The sequence below is a fragment of the Acartia tonsa genome, chromosome 4, assembly GCF_053477335.1.
Source record: "Acartia tonsa isolate MP-2025a chromosome 4, ASM5347733v1, whole genome shotgun sequence".
In the NCBI taxonomy this organism is placed as follows: Eukaryota; Metazoa; Arthropoda; class Copepoda; order Calanoida; family Acartiidae; genus Acartia; species Acartia tonsa.
In genome coordinates, this window is record NC_137263.1 from 9,161,509 (window position 1) to 9,182,663 (window position 21,155).

Genomic DNA, 21,155 nt, shown 5'->3' on the forward strand with positions numbered 1-21,155 from the left:
AGAACCGGTTGTAGGCCATATTAAAAAATCATGTATAGCATCGTATTATATACATATATTCACGAATATTGAAATGAAAATTTATACCACCTTAACAACAATTTTGGGTGAACAAAACTGGTTTTAATCTTATTTTCATTATTTTAATACACGCGGAAAGCTGTGCATAATACGATGCGGTAAATGATTATTATAGGCCTTCTTCCACAACTTTTTTAACTCACGTAAAAAAAACTTTTATCATTCTTCCAAGAGCTATCCATAATGCAATATTGATGATATAAAATAAAAGGTAACAACATCCACAAAAGATAACTTTTCAGACGAGAAGTATTCAACGCTATTTAGAAGCTCAAAAATTACTCAAATACAGGATGCAAAATAAGGGCATATTTACTTTTTAAGACTTGATTATATATCTTCAAGTTGAAAATGGAAATACAGACTTACTGGAAATGTAGTAGCTAAGCCTTTAAATTATCCCCACCGGTTACTGGAAAAGCTCATTATAGAAAAGCTTCGCTTGTAACATTTTGTTAGTTGGTTATCATAGTTGTAAGACAGCTACGCTTTTAATATTACAGATCGAACGAAACTGTAAAGTAATTATGCTACAAAATATGAAATCAAATTAGAAATGCGAAAATTTACAATGCAAAATGTTGCAAAAGACTTAAGTTCTTATATACAAAATACTACAGACAAAATAAAATATAGTCAACAAATAACATGGATTTTCAACGAATGACAAAAAAATATTTTTTTTTCTCGTTTAACAAATAAAATTGTGAAGTTTTAAAATGTTAAACTGTTTGTTTACTAGTTAGAAGTGAAGTCTATATTGAAGTTGTAACCTAAACAAATATTACTTACTTCAAAGAGCTGGCGTATTTATGGCTTGGAATATTGACTCTTCAAAGACAAGAAGACAAGGACTATTTTGTTTATTATAAGTGCAGTAATGCCGTACTGTAACTATTTCAAATTTAAGAAAATATCAATTTACATAGCGGCATTTTTTCTTATTCTTTAGCTTAGCAACTTTGGGGACTTTAAATGAAATTTGATCGGTTGATTTATTAAGTTGAGTGTCACTGTCCAAACGTTTCAACCACCAATTATATTCTACAGAATAATTTAGGTATCATAGGGGATGTACATCAATTTATCGGCCATTGTCTTATCCCCTTAATTATTCAGTTACTTGGATTAGTGACGTAAGGAAAATTCTTGATATAGATTAGCTGCGCTCCCCAATTAACAGGAATAGTATTCTTCTAAACTTGAGAAATAAGATTTAAACTTTTTAAGCTGAAAAATGTAAAATATTTTAAAATTGAATAAAGCCATATAAAGTAAAAGGAATGAAGTATCCTCAATATTGATATATATATATGTATTGCTTAGATGCATATTTTAACACACACACACTTACATGCAGTCAAAGACGATTTGTTTGACGTTGTAACAATTAAGGTAAATGTTTAGCATGGTTACCCCTAATCTCCCCCCTCCCAACACTCCGCCAAATACCTACCCCCCTCCCTTTCCGGGGGGATATTATTTCTCTATGGGAGCTAAAGTCCAAGCCACCTTGAGGAACTTTAAGTTGGTTGCATGGAGTTTTCAAGATTAGGGGGGGAACTACGCGAGACGCTGGTGTAAAGGGGAAGGGTGAAGAAGGCAGGTACCGCTATTATGTATGTTACACACTGTATATAAATGTATATTATAGGGTGGTTTAAGAAGGACCAACCAGCCAACCTGTGGATATATAAACACACACACTCACACACCTATGCACACACACGCACACACATATTTACAGAGAATGAAATCGCAACCATTATAATGTATATATGTGATCAAGTGGTAGACGTTCGTGAGCACTAAAACATGATCTTTTACATAAATATTTGTATATACGAAATCTATTTTAATACTGTGATAAAAATTGTATACAGATAACAGTGAAATTCAAATAAACTAAATTTACAATGTTCTAAAAGAATGTTATAGTTACATGCTTAAAAACTATGGCATTTTTAAGCTGTCTTCCATGTATAAAAAGACCTCTAGAAGAGGTAACTGAATTAGATTTAAGACATAAAACATTAGACGATGTACCAAATGATATTTTTAACTATGAGCGAACCCTGGAAGTGCTTAACCTTGACAGCAATAATATCCGCGACCTACCGCGGCCCTTGTTTCACTGTCATGGCCTCCAACATCTGGGCCTCTCAGACAATGAAATTGGTGTTATTCCGCCTGCTATATCCTCATTAAATCAGCTGGTGAGCCTAGACGTGTCTAGAAATATTCTCACAGATATTCCTGATGCTATTAAGCAGTGCAAACACCTGGAGGTTCTGGATGTGAGTGTAAATCCTCTGCAGAGGCTGCCAGAAGGCTGCACCCAGCTGGTCAGCCTGGCTGAATTGTACCTGAATGACGTGTTCCTGGAATACCTGCCGGCAAACTTTGGACGGCTGGCCAAGTTGCGCATCCTTGAGCTGCGGGAAAATGGGCTGACCAGCCTTCCCAAGTCTATGTCGCGGCTGGTTAACCTTACGAGGGTCGATTTAGGCCAAAACCAGTTTTCTGAAGTAAGTTTATATTCAGTAGAAATCAATATTTCGTTAGTGAAAAGCATACGGATTTTTTACATTACGCAAAAAAGCGGTGGCAGTAAAATATAAATTTTAAATACACCGCTACCTCTGAACATAAATTTGTAACATTTTAGTTATAGTTTAACTTCACTTTTAGACGTTATTTATAATGAGCCAAGAAATTTTTATTGTGTATATGATAAGAGCGGCTATTCATAAATATTCTTAAATTAATTTATAGAGCAGATTTTCTTTGGTCATGAAAAATTATGGAGTCATTATGCAGTATTATAAAGAAACCTTTCTAAAAATAGATATCTATGTATGCTTTTTGTAGCATGGCTTAGATTTAAACTGGATCCTTTAGTAAGGGGTATCTTTACCAAACACATCTGCAGTCTATCTGAAATATAGCAGCCGAGAAAGTCACATTTCCCCCCACAGCGGTACGGACTGACGACGAACGGACATAGTAAATAATAGAGTAGCTTCGGGAGAAATTGGATAAATTGATTTTAAAAGCAGCACATTATCATTATTATTAGAGAAGAAGTATATTTTTGTCAGATGGCTGAGAAACCATATTGAGGAGAAAAACCACGTCATTTATTCAACATATATTGTTTTACAACTAGAAATACTTACAACACTATTAATAGTTAAAAAGGGATAAAAAACTTAATTTGTCAATACAATACTCATATTATAAATTAGAATTTCCTTAGATCAAGTAAGACTTTCTGATAAGTATAGTTTTGAAAGCGAAGCTTTTCTATAATTTAGGGTCGGTCCATACGTCCGTCCGTAATGATACATTTTTTCGTTACTTAATACATGTTTGAATTGTTCGATCGATTTCAAACTAATCGGTACCAGAATGTCAATACGTCGACAATTAAAACATGTTGAATTTTAACGTTTTTACTACAATTTCTCATCTGATCTAATTATCCTGATTTTTAATCTATATTTTTAATACTGATTCCTAGGATAACATAGTACAATGTTATTAGCGATGCTTCTTTAAAACTAAGTCCTTAAAACTTATGTATGTCCTTAAACAGTATCCTGTATGTAAGCAGTTTTTCAACAAATTTATTTATAATTTTATTTAAACTTATACATTATGTTCCGCTTTTTCAGATCTGACACCCTACAAAGTTAATATACGTTTGTCCTACCATTTCAGAGCTTCGCTTTTATGGATATGGACATCCTTGTTAATATTAAAATATATGCGCATATGTACATAACTATTATGTATGTGTATTAGCTCTGCCCTTCAATCTGGTTAATCTTGTGGTGAAGTAAATGATAACAAAATTTAGATCAGTAGAAGCGCATTAGTTTTTAAAAGCGAAGCTTTTCTACATTTAGGGTACGTCCGTCTGTCCTTCCATTACAGAAAGCTTTTATCAATAATTTAAGCAAGCCATAATCATCCTTTAGTTTTTAAACCTTGCTGCATTAAGTCTCCTGTAACAGTTTCAGATTATAAAGCATAACAATTCAATAATAATTATAAAAGTCCGTAGGTCCATTTTAAACATTATTTACTAAATATATTTGCGATAACTTTTATTTAATAGATTCTTCCATTTTTTAACATTTACAAAAGGGCCTGCTTTATTGCTTCAAGATCCATGACAGATCTATATAGGAAATAAATGTCTATAAACGAGCTCAAATTTTCCAATGAAAAATCGTTTAAAACTCATAGTGCTCCCATGATCCATAATAAACTCTCATTGCCCAGAACGATAAGACCCATTATTTACTTTATTAAAAATAAATTCATTTTTTTCATTTTATGTTGTTATTTACATTATATTGATGTATTTAATTTATAATCATAAAAAAGAAAATAAAAATTTATAATATAGTAAATTTAAGAAAACTCTGTTTTAAAAGAATTCTATTGTGGCGACACTTCCTGTGTGTTCAAATATTGAAACTAAAATTTTAATCATATTAACCCTTTGATGATGGTAAACTGAAAAAAATATAATTGAAGAAATCTTAAAATCATTTAAATTATTAAATATTCACTACTTTCTTTTAGATAGTAATGGCGGGGGCGGAAAATTGATTTATTGTGAAAAGATAAATAGATATATACTTATAGAACACTAGCCAATAGCGAGAGAGTTATATCGAGCCAACTCTAGTTATTTTATATAGCAAACTATATAACATAACATATTTGAACAACAGGGCTCAAGTCTGCATCCGTTGTAGATTAAGAATATTTTTTGGGCGGCTAAAAAAGCTGGTTTTAATCGAAAGAACGTTTAAGTTGCTTCTTTTTTTAAACATAAATCTATTTTCAATATTCAATTGTTATAATAATTTCAATGATATGACTTATTAATAATAATTGTTCAAGACAATTTCAATAATTGTGAGAAAAATGCTTCGAAAGCTGAATCAAGTTTCATATAATTTGAGATTTATTACAACAACTAACAGTTTAAACAGGGATAGGGCACCAAAACAAAATATCATGTTTTCTCTGTATTCAAACTTTTCGGCTAGTAAATGATTATCATTATGTTCAACATTCAACCACATGACATACCTTGCAATTGTTTATGTCGACTTTTTGACATTAAGTAAAATTTGGGATCATATGAAGAAAATGAAGTCATTCCTAAAAAGGACAGAAATTCCCTTCCTTGGGTATAGGAAGGCTATTTACTTTCCTTTTTCTTACAAATTCTCAGTAAGGAAGGTGATTTCTGTCCACTATCTTACAAATTCTCACTAAAGGAAGGTGACCTCTGTCCACCATCTTACAAATTCTTCCTAATTCTTAGAAATTCTTCCTTTTCCTCACTATTACAACTATGCTTAATAAATCTACCTTATTTACCCAAATTCTCACTTATTCTCAGAAATTCTACCTTAATTACACAAATTCTCCCTTATTCTAAGAAGACCTACCTTATTCTAGCAAATTCTTCCTTATTCTAAGAAATACTTCCTAATTCTATGAAAATCTACCTTATTATAAGACATTCTTCCTTATTCTATGAAAATCTACCTTATTCTAAGACATTCTTCCTTATTCTAAGAAAATCTACCTTATTCTAAGACATTCTTCCTTATTCTAAGAAATTCTTCCTTATTCTAATAAGATCTACCTTATTCTAAGAAATACTTCCTAATTCTATGAAAATCTACCTTATTATAAGACATTCTTCCTTATTCTGAAAAAATCTACCTTATTCTAATAAGATCTACCTTATTATAAGACATTCTTCTGTATTCTAAGAAAATCTACCTTATTCTAAGACATTCTTCCTAATTATAAGAAAATCTACCTTATTCTAAGACATTCTTCCTTATTCTAAAAAATTCTTCCTTATTCTGATAAGATCTACCTTATTCTAAGAAATACTTCCTAATTCTATGAAAATCTACCTTATTATAAGACATTCTTCCTTATTCTGAGAAAATCTACCTTATTCTAATAAGATCTACCTTATTATAAGACATTCTTCCTTATTCTAAGAAAATCTACCTTATTCTAAGTCATTCTTCCTTATTCTAAGAAAATCTACCTTATTCTAAGACATTCTTCCTTATTCTAAGAAATTCTTCCTTATTCTAAGAAATTCTTCCTTATTCTAATAAGATCTACCTTATTCTAAGAAATACTTCCTAATTCTATGAAAATCTACCTTATTCTAAGACATTCTTCCTTATTCTAAGAAAATCTACCTTATTCTAAGACATTCTTCCTTATTCTAAGAAAATCTACCTTATTCTAAGTAATTCTTCCTTTTCCTTACTAATTCTCTCTTATTTTCAGATAACCTAGCTTATTCTATGAAGTTCTTCCTTAATTCCCCTAATTCTTCCTTTTTCTCAGATAATTTTCCTAATTTATATTGGGATATCATAACTGAAATAGAGGTATAGAGAATATATAAATTCTGCCTTTTCACCTACCTTCCTTATTCTCTCAAAATCTTGGTTTTTCTCACATATATTTCCTTATGTTTATTGGGATATCAGAACAAGATGTGTAGGATAAGTTTGGGTTGTATCTTTTGACCTGAAATATTTGTTTGTACTTTAGAGGAGGAACCCCAGTCTGTAAAACAAATATGAAATTATCTTAAGAAATAATAGTACATTCAGTATTTTTTTGGTTGTATCTTTTGACATTTAGTGTTTATGTTTTAATTAATAAAATTATTGATAATATTAACATAATTTTACTGAGAAATAAACCTTATAATAACAGGATAGCAGAAAATAAGAACAGGAGTCTTTATAATCATTCACTAGCCAACACATACAAATATTAGACCAAGACCAAAAAAGTAATAATTTCAAAACAAATTTAAATATATTGTTTTTTGTTACTGATATTTTCTTATATAACTATATGTAATCATCAATCCTTTTATAAAAGTAACAGGATGTTTGTCTGGGCTCCCAAGAGAAATTGCTTAAAGAAAAAGTTCCTACCCTACCCATCAGAAAAAAATTAATTTCCTTGTCAAAAATAAAATACCAGGCTTAGAGTCAGACATTTTTATTTGATTAATTACCCTAAGTGTCCATGGAAGCCTCTAGTGGCGTAGCTGCTAGTCTCAACCAATGTAATGTTTTTTTTTCACATTCCTATTTATGTGGTACAAACTCTATAGAAGGTTGGCAACTTATTTTTTTCGCCGGAAGTGATTGAACTCAAAACAGCTGATAATTATGAAATCAATTCAAGGGCGTACATTGAAGTTTTACTATTTAACCAAAAGGGGGGGAAAAGTTTAATAAATAGACAATAGAAAAAAAATAAATAGAAAGTTGTAATTGATTAATTAAACTTGGAAATTAAAATCATTTTACCGGCCATTATCTTATCCCTTAGATCTTGAAGACTGGTTTTCACACATTATCCACCCCATAAACTGCATACGGAAGCAAAGGTTTTCTATAATTAGGGTCGTTCCGTCCATGTGTTAGCTTTTTTCGTTTATTTAGACATTCAAAACATGCGGATTTTTTACAACTTTTTGTATGAAACTAGCGGCTGCGTCCCTAGCCTTTGGTGGCTTTGTATTTCAATGGGTAGAAAAGAGCAGAATAGACTAAAACCATCCCTAGACTTAAATTAAAATAAAAAAGTTGCCTAAAACCATCCTGTACCTATGTAAAGGTTCTCTACAATGGAGAACCTAATCGGTTCAGCGGTTAGCGATATCCTTCTTTACTTTTTATAATTGGAATAGCGGCTGCGCCCCTGGCATCTAGTAGACTCTTTCTGTTGAGGGGTAAGGAGGTGGAAGAAAAATAGCCTAAAACCATCCCAAGGCTTAAATATAAAATAGCCTAAAACCATCCCGGGACCTATGGGAAGGTTCTCTACAATGGAGAACCTAATCGGTTCAGCGGTTAGCAAGATCCTTTGTTACAGACCAAAAAAGGCTTACTACTTTATATAATACTAGCGGCTACGCCCCTAGAAGCCTCTAGGGGCACTGCACTGGTAGGAGAAGGAAAAGTCGACCTCATCCTATTTTAAATTTGAGTTTCCAAAGAGTTATAAAAATAATTTTTTGGGGGGAGAGGGAGGTTAGGACACGCTCTCGAAAAATAGTTTAAAACCTTCCCAGGACCTATAAGAAGCTTCACTGTAAAGGAGAACAATATCGGTTCAGCGGTTAGCGAGATCCTTTGGGACAGACAACAAACGCTTACTACTTTATATAAAAGGACTAGCGGCTACGCCCCTAGAGGCCTCTAGGGACACGTAATTTTTTTTCTCTTATCAATCTATTTTAAAATCAGCTATTTACCAAAAATATTTTTTCGCTGATAGATTGTGTTAGTTATGTTTTTTTCCCGGGACATATGAGAAGCTACCCTGTTAAGGAGAACCCGATCGGTTCAGCGGTTAGCAAGATCCTTCGGTACAAACTTACAAACACAGAGACATCCTGTTACTTTATTATAAGGATTTATTTATATATGTAACATGGGTTATTTTTTAACATTTTATTAATGGAAGACAATTGTTTCACTATTAAACAGATCATCGGTTCCAATTAAAATGTATAAAAAGAGTTACATCTTTATATAATAGGATAATTATCCTATTCATCATACTTTGGGAATAATGATTCCTAGGACAACAAGGTAGAATATCATATGCAAGGCATCTCTCTAATCAAATCTTAATAAAAAAGTACATATATATAAACAGTATCCTGTATTTAACAGTTTAAACATTTTTACAGTAACACATTTATAGTCGGATTATTTAGTTCTGACACTCTAAAGTTTTAATGTTCTTCTTTCCCGCCGTTTTAGAGCTTCAGTTTTATGGATGTTGTCATCCTTTTTAAAACTAAAATAAGGGTTGTGGGTTGACCTCCCCTCACCTTAGGTGCCCTTAAAGGCCTTGAGGAGCGCAACTACTAGTCAATATTCAAAATTAACATTGTGTGTTTGTGTATATCTGTCAATACCTGTGATTATATATGTATATCGAAAGCTCTCGCTAACTGCTAGACCAATTTCTGGTTCTCCTTTGCATAAATTGGGGAAGGTACTCCCACTCTCCCAAGAGAAATTACTTAGATAAAGAGGGTACAATGGGCTGTTTGATAATAGTCCCCAAAGTTTTCTTATAATGATTCTTATTCGTTGGCTTATTACCTTGTGGAATATAGTGAATTTTGATTCTTTGATTTTTTGTGTTCAAACGTTTCAACCACAAATTTTTAAGGAGTAATTTTGTGTATCATCATTGGGTTGTACATCAATTTAACGGCCATTGTATTATCCCTTTACATCACTGGAAAAATCTGAGAAGAAACAAATTTAAAATCAAATCAACCAGCATAAAAACTAAAGGCATTAATAGTTAAAGTATGTAGAATGCCTTGGCCCCAAACAGTCACAACTCATTACCAATCCCATTAAGGACTTCTCCGACAAAGGTTTTGCAATCAAAATGGTGGTTGTGTGATGGGTGTTAGTGTTACTTAACCTAATACCTCGGGTGTTTGGGCAGTTATTTTGGTTTGTTGGACCTGGCGTTTGAGTTAATTGATAATACCCAGGGATCTAATGGGATAAGATAATGGCTAATAAAATTATGTAAATCTCAATGTTAAAACACAAAATTACCCCTTCTGTAGATTACAATTACAAACATTTGGACACTAAACTTAATACACCAACCAATTAAAATTTATTAAAAGTCCTCACAGTTGTTAAGCCAACTAATAAGAAAATGTTACTGTAAATATTTTTGGACTTGTGTAATTAACAGCCCAATGTCCCCTTTCTCTCTCTCTCTCTGCAAACACCAATATTCTCTGTTTATGTAATACTTTTTGAACCACGGTAGCGCGTACATCCCCAATGATGATGCACAAAATTATCCCTTCTATAGATTAAAATTAGTGGTTGAAACGTCTGAACACTTAATTAACCAACCAATGAAAATTCACTCAAGTGCGTAAAGTTGTATAAACTTACAAATAATAAAACATTATAATAAAACTTTGGGGACTAGTGTAATAAACAGACCATTGTCCCCTCTGTCCCTGAAATAATAAAAGTATAAACAAAATTAAACATGGATGACAGCATCCATAAAAGCGAAGCTCTAAAACGGTAGGACTTACGGACACTAACACATGTATAGTGTCAGAACTGAATAATCAGAATATAAAAAAAGGAGTCAAAGCAAAATTGTGAGTAAATTTGTTGGAAAAACTTCTTGATAGAGGATAATGTTTATGGACATATTTAATTTTTTTGGACTTGATTATAGAGTTTCTTTGCTTATAATATTGTACTTTGTTGTCCCAGGAATCACTATACCAACAAATTATAACAATCGGATTATTAGATCACATAAAAATTTGTTGTTAAAAAAGTAAAGAACCAACATGTTTAAAATGGACGTACGGACATTCTGGTAATGATTATAGAGTTGCTACGCTTTCTTAATCATACCTAAATACTAAAGGAATCACCATGAAATCGACAGGATAATTCTAACATGCCTAAATTAATGAAAAAAGCTATCTCTCTCAGACGTACGGACGGACGGACGGACGGACCAACTCTAATTATAGAAAAGCTTCGCTTTTTAAAAAGAATGACAATATCTATAAAAATGAAGCTCTGAAATCAGAAGGACCTCATTGTTATAGGAATCATCATGCCAAGTTTTAAATTGATAAAACAATTTTAACTGTTTAAATTAACGAAAAAAGCTAACTGTTACATACAGACGGACCAACCCTAATTATAGAAAACCTTTGCTTCTACCACTTTGAAGTCTCAGGGATCTAAAGGGATAAGATTATGTGTTCAATTTTTCAACTATAAGTTAAGTCAGTATTTAAATTATGTATCGTACAGACTTTAAGGTTAAAGAAAACATTCACATTTTTAAAAGAAAATATACAATTTATTAACATTAGCGATTGGGTGGGGTGGGGGAGGGTAGATATATAGATAAATACTATGCTAATTTTTGTACAGTTTACATGATTTTTAATTTACATAATTCTAATCTTACGTAACTCCAGTCTTGTATATTTTAATGTTTTTATATGCAATCTTAGTTCGTTATCGATAAATAATTGCTATTCTGCATAATTTTACACATTGCTATCGTGTTATATAAAGATAAATGATGATCATTGTTCAAAAAGTTTAATTTAAATATTTCTGGAGAGAACACAAAAACTTTCTTTATACCCCAAATAGTACAAATTCATAGTACGCCCTTGCATCCATTACATAATTATCAGCTGATTTATAGACAGACTGAAAATTAAGTTGCCAACCATTTGAGGAAGGGGGGTGTACTTTTCATTATATACAAATATCTGACTCTCTGCCTGGGTTTTTATTTTATTATTGTAAAGAAAATTTTTTTTTTTTGGGGGGGGATGATTTTCCATTTTGGTCTAATATTTGTATCAGTTGGCAAGTAGAACAGATTATTGATACAGCTAGTGTGTTTTACAGACTGGGGTTCCTCCTCTAAAGTACAAACAAATATTTCAGGTCAAAAGATACAACCCAAACTTATCCTACACATCTTGTTCTGATATCCCAATAAACATAAGGAAATATATGTGAGAAAAACCAAGATTTTGAGAGAATAAGGAAGGTGAAAAGGCAGAATTTATATATTCTCTATACCTCTATTTCAGTTATGATATCCCAATATAAATTTAAAAAATTATCTGAGAAAAAGGAAGAATTAGGGGTATTAAGGAAGAACTTCATAGAATAAGCTAGGTTATCTGAAAATAAGAGAGAATTAGTAAGGAAAAGGAAGAATTACTTAGAATAAGGTAGATTTTCTTAGAATAAGGAAGAATGTCTTAGAATAAGGTAGATTTTCTTAGAATAAGGAAGAATGTCTTAGAATAAGGTAGATTTTCTTAGAAATAGGGAAGTATTTCTTAGAATAAGGAAGAATTTTTTGGAATAAGGTAGATTTTCTTAGAATAAGGAAGAATGTCTTATAATAAGGTAGATTTTCATAGAATTAGGAAGTATTTCTTAGAATAAGGTAGATCTTATTAGAATAACTAAGAATTTCTTAGAATAAGGAAGAATGTCTTAGAATAAGGTAGATTTTCTTAGAATAAGGAAGAATGTCTTATAATATGGTAGATTTTTATAGAATTAGGAAGTATTTCTTAGAATAAGGTAGATCTTATTAGAATAACTAAGAATTTCTTAGAATAAGGAAGAATATCTTAGAATAAGGTAGATTTTCTTAGAATAAGGAAGAATGTCTTATAATTAGGTAGATTTTCATAGAATTAGGAAGAATTTCTTAGAATAAGGAATAATGTCTTAGAATAAGGAAGATTTTCTTAGAATAAGGAAGAATGTCTTAGAATAAGGTAGATTTTCTTAGAATAAGGAAGAATTTCTTAGAATAAGGTAGGTTATCTGAGAATAAGGGAGAATTTGTAAGGACAAGGAAGAATTTCTTAGAATAAGGTAGATTATCTGAGAATAAGGAAGAACATGGAGGTATTGGGTTAATTTTCTTAGAATTAGGAAGAATAAGTGAGATTTAGGAAGGTGATTTTTATCCTCTTTTTCAGATATGTAAGAAAAAGGAGAGTGATTTTTGTCCATATTTGAGATATCTGAGAAAAAGGAAGATGATTTCTGTCCTTTTTGGAAGGGAATTTCTGTCCTTTTTAGGAATGACTTCATTTCCTTCATATGATCCAAAATTTGTGACCATGACCGTAGGGACCTAAAGAGATTACATTTAGTGGTTCAAAAGTTTGGACACTCAACTCAATGAACCAATCAAATTTCAATAAGAGTCCCCAAAGCTAATAAGCTTGTGAAAAAGAAAACGTTATTATACAACGTTTGGGGACTAGTGAAATAAACAGCCCAATGCTCCGTCCTTTTCTGCTATGACCGACATATTAACTACTTGCCTTTTTTTCAAATAGGCTCATTGATTATCATTTATGTCGGCGTCGGCTATATGTTATCAATTAAAAGTGGACATACGTGACATAATATAGACATAACGAAATTTCAATAACAATATGGATATATACTAGTGTTGACATGATAAAAATCGAGACATTATTAGTTGGATGTTGCACCAGATTTCATGTTCTCTGATAAAATGATTGGCCAAAATAACTATACCCCAATCCATCCATTTCCTCCTCCTATACTGGATGAACCAACTGACCAACAATATATCCACATAATATCCTGTATCATTTATATCAACTAACATTTTTGCATATTTACATCTCGACATATTTACCGGGATGGTTATAGGCTCTTTTATCTCATATTCAAAGTCTTAGAAAGGGGTTTAGTTATTTTTCCTACCCCTTCCCATCTGATATAGAGTCCATGATGCTAGGGACGAAAAATATACAAAGACCTATTACCTCCAACTTAATAATTAAAGATAAATTGAATTTTTTATATTGAAAAAATAGAGGAATAAATATTTACCTATTTTTTGTCAGGTACCTGAAGTATTGGGGGGCATGTCTCTGCTGGAGGAGCTGTGGCTGGATGGCAACCGTCTCCAGACAGTTCCAACCTTCATTGGTAACCTGATCAACCTGAGGCACCTGGACCTGAGTGTCAACCAGCTGACCGACCTAACCGACCAGATTGGCTGTTGCACCAAGCTCATCGACCTCACACTGTCAACTAATGATTTGCAGGTCTTTTTTTCATAATCCTTTAGAAAAAGGCGTAACTTTTGCGCCAACTCGAATATTGGTTATCTGCCAAAGTAGTAGGATGTACATATGTGTGTCTGTTTAGATAAAGCGAATCTTGCCCATTTATCAATCTTCAAACTTTTATCCTAAGAGATAAGAAAATATTTTTCAGTCTCTAGATGGCGTGGGATGTAAATTTTGCCAGAAAAAGTATTGCTTAAAATCTATAGAATATTTAAGGGATTACAGTAAAACAAAATAAAGTTTTGAAATTTATTTCTAGGTTTTACCTGAGAGCCTTGGCCACCTGACAGAGCTGATAACCCTGAAGGTTGATGACAACCAGCTGGAACACCTGCCAGACTCATTGGGCAACATGGGCGCCCTGGAGGAGGTTTTCGCCTCCGAGAACTACCTGACCCAGTTGCCCAGGTCCATAGGATGGCTACGACACTTGCATACTCTCATATTGGACGAGAATGACCTGCAAGAGCTTCCCGGCGAAATTGGTTCGTGTAGAAATATGAAAATTCTGTCCTTGTACGCAAACAGACTTACTGGGTAAATAACTTATTTAATTTACAACATGATTAGATATTTAATCTTAAGAATAACTTTCTTCCTTCAAAGAATTATCTGTCAGTCAGTATAGCAGTTTCTTTGATCTGTTTTGAAATTATTTTTTTAAAATTCAATTGTTTTAGACATTAAATCACAAAATCATAAAAATTTGGATTTTCTTTTTGGTTTTATCCTATTTGATTACAATGGTTTATAGAGAAAAATACAGTTTAATGATATTTTTAAAAAGTTATCGATATTTTAAAATTTTTGCAATGATAATTTTCAAGTTAAATGATGAATATCAAAACGAATACTCATTCAATTGGAACATAAAAATGCAGATTTAAAATTTTACACATTTGATTTTTAAAAAATGTCATTTTCTATACATCCTTGATTCCCTCAATATCTTTACGATTTAGATTTTTTTTGAAATAATAAAATATTTTTTTTTAATCTTTGCAATTTAACAATTATTAAGATCAGAGCGGTACATTTTATCTTAGGAAAATCATTTTGCAACTAACTTATGAGCCAGTAAAAAAAAGATGACAAACGTTTTGATTGGCGGAAAACATAGTAACAAAATAAGTTTCTTTCTGATAGTGTTTATAAACTTTTGTAAATTACAGATATCTTGTTTTTTAAAGAAAGTTATACCTATGTTATTTTTAAGTGAACATTTAGAAGAAACAAATTTTTTGTAATTTTCATTCATTTGCTTTAAGAGGAAACACTTATTTTACTTTAAATAACTGATTAATTGTTTATCGCATCGTATTATAGATAGTTTTCCGCGGATAGTAAAAAGATAAATTGTAAGATTATTTCTGGTTTTGTTAGTCCCGAGTGGCAAAAGGTATAGGTTATTAAAACTGTTTTTCATTTTACTATTCGTAGAAAATTGACTATAATACGATACGATACATGATTTTTCAGTATAGCTGAGAACTGTTTCTAATTTAGAAGATATTAATCGGTTTAGAAGCTATACTGAAAATTTTTACTCTGTCTGATAATTTATTTTACAGTGTCCCGCAAGAGTTGGGTCACATCACCAAGCTGGCTGTTCTGAACCTGGCCGGTAACAACATCCCTCACCTTCCACTGTCCTTCGTCAAGCTGAAGCAGATCAACGCCATCTGGCTGACTGAGAACCAGACAAAGCCGCTGGTCCAGCTGAATCCGGATGTGGATCCGTACAGCGGGGAGAAAGTGCTGACTAACTTTTTGTTGCCTCAACAGGTATTTCCAAACTTTGTAATTATAAATATGTTGGAACTAGATTGAAACTTATCTATATGTTCTAATGATGGTACAATATGAGTTTGATAAAAAAAGTATATTTTATTGCTTCATCTCCTAAATTATTATAGACCTGTACTCTATTTTAAATATTTATCAAAAAAAATGGATGTATGTAGTATATATGTGGATATTATGCAATGGGAAAAATTGTCGTCAATTTAAGTTAATATTTCCCCTATCATTTAATTATAGGTCAATTCGTTTATCCAATATGAGGAGAGATGGGGTAAAAAAAAGGGTTGAATCGTTATTTTAGCCCGCTGCGTGTTTACTTTATTAGATAACATGAAAATCTGGTGTAAAGATCCAAGTAATAATTAATCCATTAGAAGCTAACTTTTGTCCGACCCTCTTTAAAATCATCATCTTTCAAGTTATAGGAAATATTTATTTTCTTTGTTTTGTATTTACTTGAAAGAATATCTTATTTATGTATATAAGTATGATTTTTTCCCCTAAGCTGAATTTCTAATTGTATATTTGTGTTCAAAACTTTTCTAATCTTATTTAGAGTGACAATGAACGAGATCTAGACACTCAGTCCGAATCTGGGAGCTTCCATGCAGCTGTATGGGACGAGGAGAGAAGCAAGCGCTCTCTGGTCAAGTGGGCAGGAGAGGAACAGGACCTGGACAAGACGGGCAACCTGCGCAGGGCTCCCACACCATTCCCCAAGGAGATGAGAGCTATGGCTAAAAAGATTGAGAATTTACGGGATAAAAAGAAAGCGGAAAGCCCAACGGCGGCAGCTATTAGAAAGAAGGTATTAATTAGTCGGTTAAATATATCTTTCATAGCTTAACTAAGTGGCGTAAAGAGGTTTGTAGATAAACCTGAAGTCCCGGCTGAGAGAAGCACTTTGTCTAGAAAAGAGGATATTTAACCATGTTGCTTTACCTCCTAAATTCGAAGTGCTCTCAGATACACTTTGGTCCTTGGAGGGGAGACGTTATTAATTACAACACAATTTTCTATTAAAAGTCGTTCCAAGGGGGGCGGGGAAATAACTAGAGAAGGGGATTTATAATTTTCTTCCATTCCTTCTTTTTATTGATTGGGCCCTAGGGGAAATTTCTTGTATTAAAAAAGGTTGAGGTGTGCCGACACTTCCTTTGGTCTTAAGCCCTTGCTTTACCCTAACCAATCTATCTATTACAGTATAATTTTTTATTTCAAAATATCTTGTTTAGGAGAAAGAGTTTAAGTCTCGACCAAACAACCGACGAACAGAACGCACTAGAAGAAGCAGCCAGGATCAGTATTCAAATAACAGCACAAAAGCTGTCAATAATGAGAAGGGAGGTAGCACAGGCCACAACATGGTAGGGCCAGGTGGTGTCATGATCAAGTCTGCTAAGGTTACCAAGGCTCCAATGATGACTGGAGGCAACCAACATCAGGTTCAACAACGTGGGGATGATGGACAACTTGGCAGTGGACAGATTCAAGGTAATTCTACTATGCTTGGGCACCAGCTAATACTCTTCCCCCATTCATTTGTGTTCATTAGAATGCTATTATACATGTGTAAAATATTTGTTATCTAAGTTTTTTATATTTTAGTGAACCGCCTACCCGAAGGAATTCGTGTGTCGCCAGACAAAGTATCTCGAGACTCAGGAATAGTTTCCCCCAGTGATGCTGGCAGTATGAACACTGAACACAGTGACCATACAATCACAGACTTCCCCCCGCCTCCGCCACCCCTGTTGTCCACAGTTGGCGGTAAGATACCAATGACAGCTGCAGACAACCAACTGTCAGTCCAGCCACCGAAACAGACATCAGTCGGCGGGGCTGGATTAAAGATGGACGCGAGCTTGCATCAGCAACATCTTTACCAGCAGCGGATGATTCCTCCTCCTGTGAAGGCGGAGCTAGTTACAAATGAGCTGGATACAACTTTTGATGTGATGAAACCGCCGCCCTATCATATTGCAGCAACAAAGTCTAAATATGTTGGCGACTTTGTTTCAAAATCTGCAAATGCGACAGGTTATAGTGATGACCAACCTGTATATGAAAATCAGGTAATAATAATAAAGTCTAGGCTTAATATGTATATAAAAAAAACCGCAATTTGCTGTGAGGAATAGGATGGTGAATTCTTTTTGAATTTTTAAATCTAGAATAAATAAAATTCATTTAGACAAATTCAACTACTTTAGTTTGTTTAAAGAATCTAATGGCATCAACCTAGCATATTCTGGAACTGTTGCTGTTTTTAAATCTAATTATGACCGGCTTCATCAGCTAGACTAATTATTGTGAAAATAGTGAAAATGGATTGAAGCAGACTAAAAGACATTCTCCTCGATATTCTCACACGAGAATCCTGAGAATTATTCAATACAATACAATACAATATTCTTATCATATAAATATCTCTCTAAAAGGCGTCAATAACTGTCATTTGTAAAATATTTTTAGTTTATGTTATCTATTATTTCAGGAGAATATAAATGGAAGAAAGAAGGACAAGCACACGAACCTGGAGAGGAAATCCAGTTTTCTTAGTGATGGAACTTTTGAGAGTATATCTGAATCTGAGACGTCAACTGCCCCGTCAAGCCTGCAGACCATAGTGCGGGCTCCATATGCCAACACTCAATATTCAGGAATATCTGAATATTATTCCTCGTCCTCCGAGAGCTCAACATCTCCGGTTGACAGTAAAGAAGTCAGCCACAGTATTAAGGACAAGGACGAGGTCATTAATAGCTTGTATAACTTTGAGACTAGTTCACAAGCCACGACAGACAGCGAGCTTATATTTAGCTCGGCGTCTAAGTTACGGAAAGTGTCAGAACAGCTGTTGTCAGCTAATAGTAGAACACGGAGCAGTGTATCAGGCCCGGCTCCGCCGATTATGGCTAATTCAAATAGCAGCAACGGATTAAGCAGTAGGCCTGGATCCATAGCAACACTTAACAATGGTAAACAAGGTAATGTTGGCGGTGGACCTGGTAGTATTGGACAGTCTTCATCCAGTGGTAGTGACAGCAGACCATCCAGCAGGCTAAGTTTACCTGTTTCCGTTGCTGGGAACACGAGACCTAATTCAGTGACCAAAATGAAGCCACCCGCTTTAATACATTCAACACCGATTAATGAAAGTTATAATCAGTCAGGTTCATATATCAGTCCAGCTAATACAGTCGGGCTGCCTCAGATAAGTCATCAGCATAATAATAATATTAATAACATGAAACAACAATACCACAATAACAATCAGAGCTTTAATTCAAGTAGCAATAACAGTTTGAGTACATTAAAGGATTCAGTGTTGAATACTAGCGGAGCCACAACACCAGTTTATAATTCAAAAATTCCGCGGCTGAACATGTATGGAAATCCAGGAGGTGTGGATGGCAAGTATCCCGCTGAATCCGGTGGCCTCCTGTCCACAATTTCCCAGGCTGCCCTTAGTGATGACGAATCCCCGCCCACAACACACATGACAAGTCAGCCAAAATTTAACACGGCATCACTAGCACGGTCCACGCCAGCTGCCAACACTCCCAGGATGCAAAACTTTCAGCCAAATTATGAAAACCTTGAATCTGCTAAACAGCAGCAAAAGTACACAAATTCTAACAATTATCAACAGAACAGTGAAAAGATCAAGTCGGGAATACCACGTAAAATTGACCTATCGCCGACGTTGCCGAGTCCAGTGGTGCCCGCAACCAGTGGGGGAATGACACAGGGTCAGTACAGAGCAGCCGCCTCCCAGGCAACAGTGGCTACCATACCTGAGGATCCTGGAGCTTATTTGCCCATGGCATCTAGAAAAGGTTCGCTAATACCACTGGCAACTTCCTCCCCATCTGGTGTTAATACTGCTTCTTCACACCAATATGCGGCGGATGGATATACTTCGCAGCCAGCAACTATTACTAATGGTATTCAATCAATATCTTGACATTATTAGGTAGAATCAAACAAAAATCCATCAAACAATATAAACGTATATGTTACATGGAGTTTTACCCACATTTTTTTTGTGATTCTTCCTAATATAATTTAAAACAATGTGATATTTATTATCTTACTAGCGATGTATTAATTTCAAATAATCGTTACCCTTGTAATATCGATTACACGTTCCCTTACACATACACAATACATTTCAAGTAATCAACTTTACACTTGTAATTTCATAATTCATAAGAGGGAAAAGTTCTCATAAGACATTTCGTTTATTTGTACATCTATTATCTATGATTATTTCTTTTGCTAAGAAAATTATAATCATCAAATATTAAAATATCGAATGTTTATTAAACTTGCTTTAAAAGTACTTTATAATTATATATTTATCTTTGTAAATTATTTAGTCTAATCAAAGTCTTGTAAATTTAAATTTGTGATTTTGTGGCCTGTAATAAACTTGTGATAATAATTTGTTTTTATTTTCTCAGCCACTCATAATTATGGTCTTTCCGTCTGTCTTAGGTAAGTTTTAAGTTTGGCCAACGGATCTATATTATTCTATACCTATATGAGCGATTACTTTTTTTGTTTTTTCCTTATGAATTATTTTCGACAGATTTTTTTTTTATAAAACGGCTTGCTTTATTGCATCAAGATCCATGACAGATCTATATAGGAAATAAACGTCTATAAATGAGCTCGAATCTTCCAATAGTAGGGTGTTTAATAGTAGTGCTCCAATAATCCATAATAAACTCTCATTGAACAGAACAATAAGACCCATTATTTTACTCTATGAAGAATAAATTATTTTTTTTTATTTCATGTTGCTATTTGAATTATATTAAAGTATTAAATTTCTATTCATAAAATAGAAAATTTTGATTTATAAAATAGTAAATCAAAGAAAACTTAGTTTTTAAATAATTTGATACTAGCGACGCGTCCCTAATGTGTTAAGAAATTAAACTAAAATATAACATTTAACTAAACATTTTAACCCTTTAAAGACGATAATTTTAAACAAAAAAGTACTAGGATCCTTAAATATTTAAAGAAAGAGTGACAAAATTATAAATACGGTTTTAAATAAAAATAATGAAATTTAAAAAAGACGGAGTAACTTTTTTTTGTAGTTGGGTTGATATTCAGGGATTGGACAATGGAAGAAAAAGATTGATATTCAATCTAGCCAATAGCGGGCTAATTTTAGAACGCCGCCTCTCGTGGATAAATATACAGATAACTACCTCCCCCCTTTCCCAATGACCTAGCTAATTGTTTTCTGCTACTTGGCTGTATTAATATTCCCGAGACTCTTGGTTGATTTTCAAAGACCCAACTGAAGGTCGGCACAAGGTCATAAGTATTAGTATTTTACTCTAATGTTTGGCTCTTCTATTAAGATTACATTGTAGGGTGTGGATTACATTTAAACAACTGCTAAATTCGCTACAGGGTAAAACTTTAACACATTTGTACTCCGAAGGCTCTGTGGGGAATTAGGTTCAGT

General features: G+C 33.2%; 1 protein-coding gene across 1 annotated transcript; it reads left to right on the top strand.

Moving 5' to 3' along the window:
• Positions 1 to 1,714: 1,714 nt before the first annotated feature.
• Positions 1,715 to 20,111, top strand: LOC145315953 (uncharacterized). Its single transcript, XM_080156188.1, has 8 exons — positions 1,715 to 2,609; positions 13,631 to 13,834; positions 14,118 to 14,395; positions 15,430 to 15,643; positions 16,218 to 16,469; positions 16,897 to 17,155; positions 17,270 to 17,736; positions 18,159 to 20,111. Exons 1-8 carry the CDS (start codon positions 2,037 to 2,039, stop codon positions 19,629 to 19,631), a joined length of 3,720 nt encoding a protein of 1,239 aa, XP_080012314.1. The 5' UTR covers positions 1,715 to 2,036; the 3' UTR covers positions 19,632 to 20,111.
• Positions 20,112 to 21,155: the final 1,044 nt, after the last annotated feature.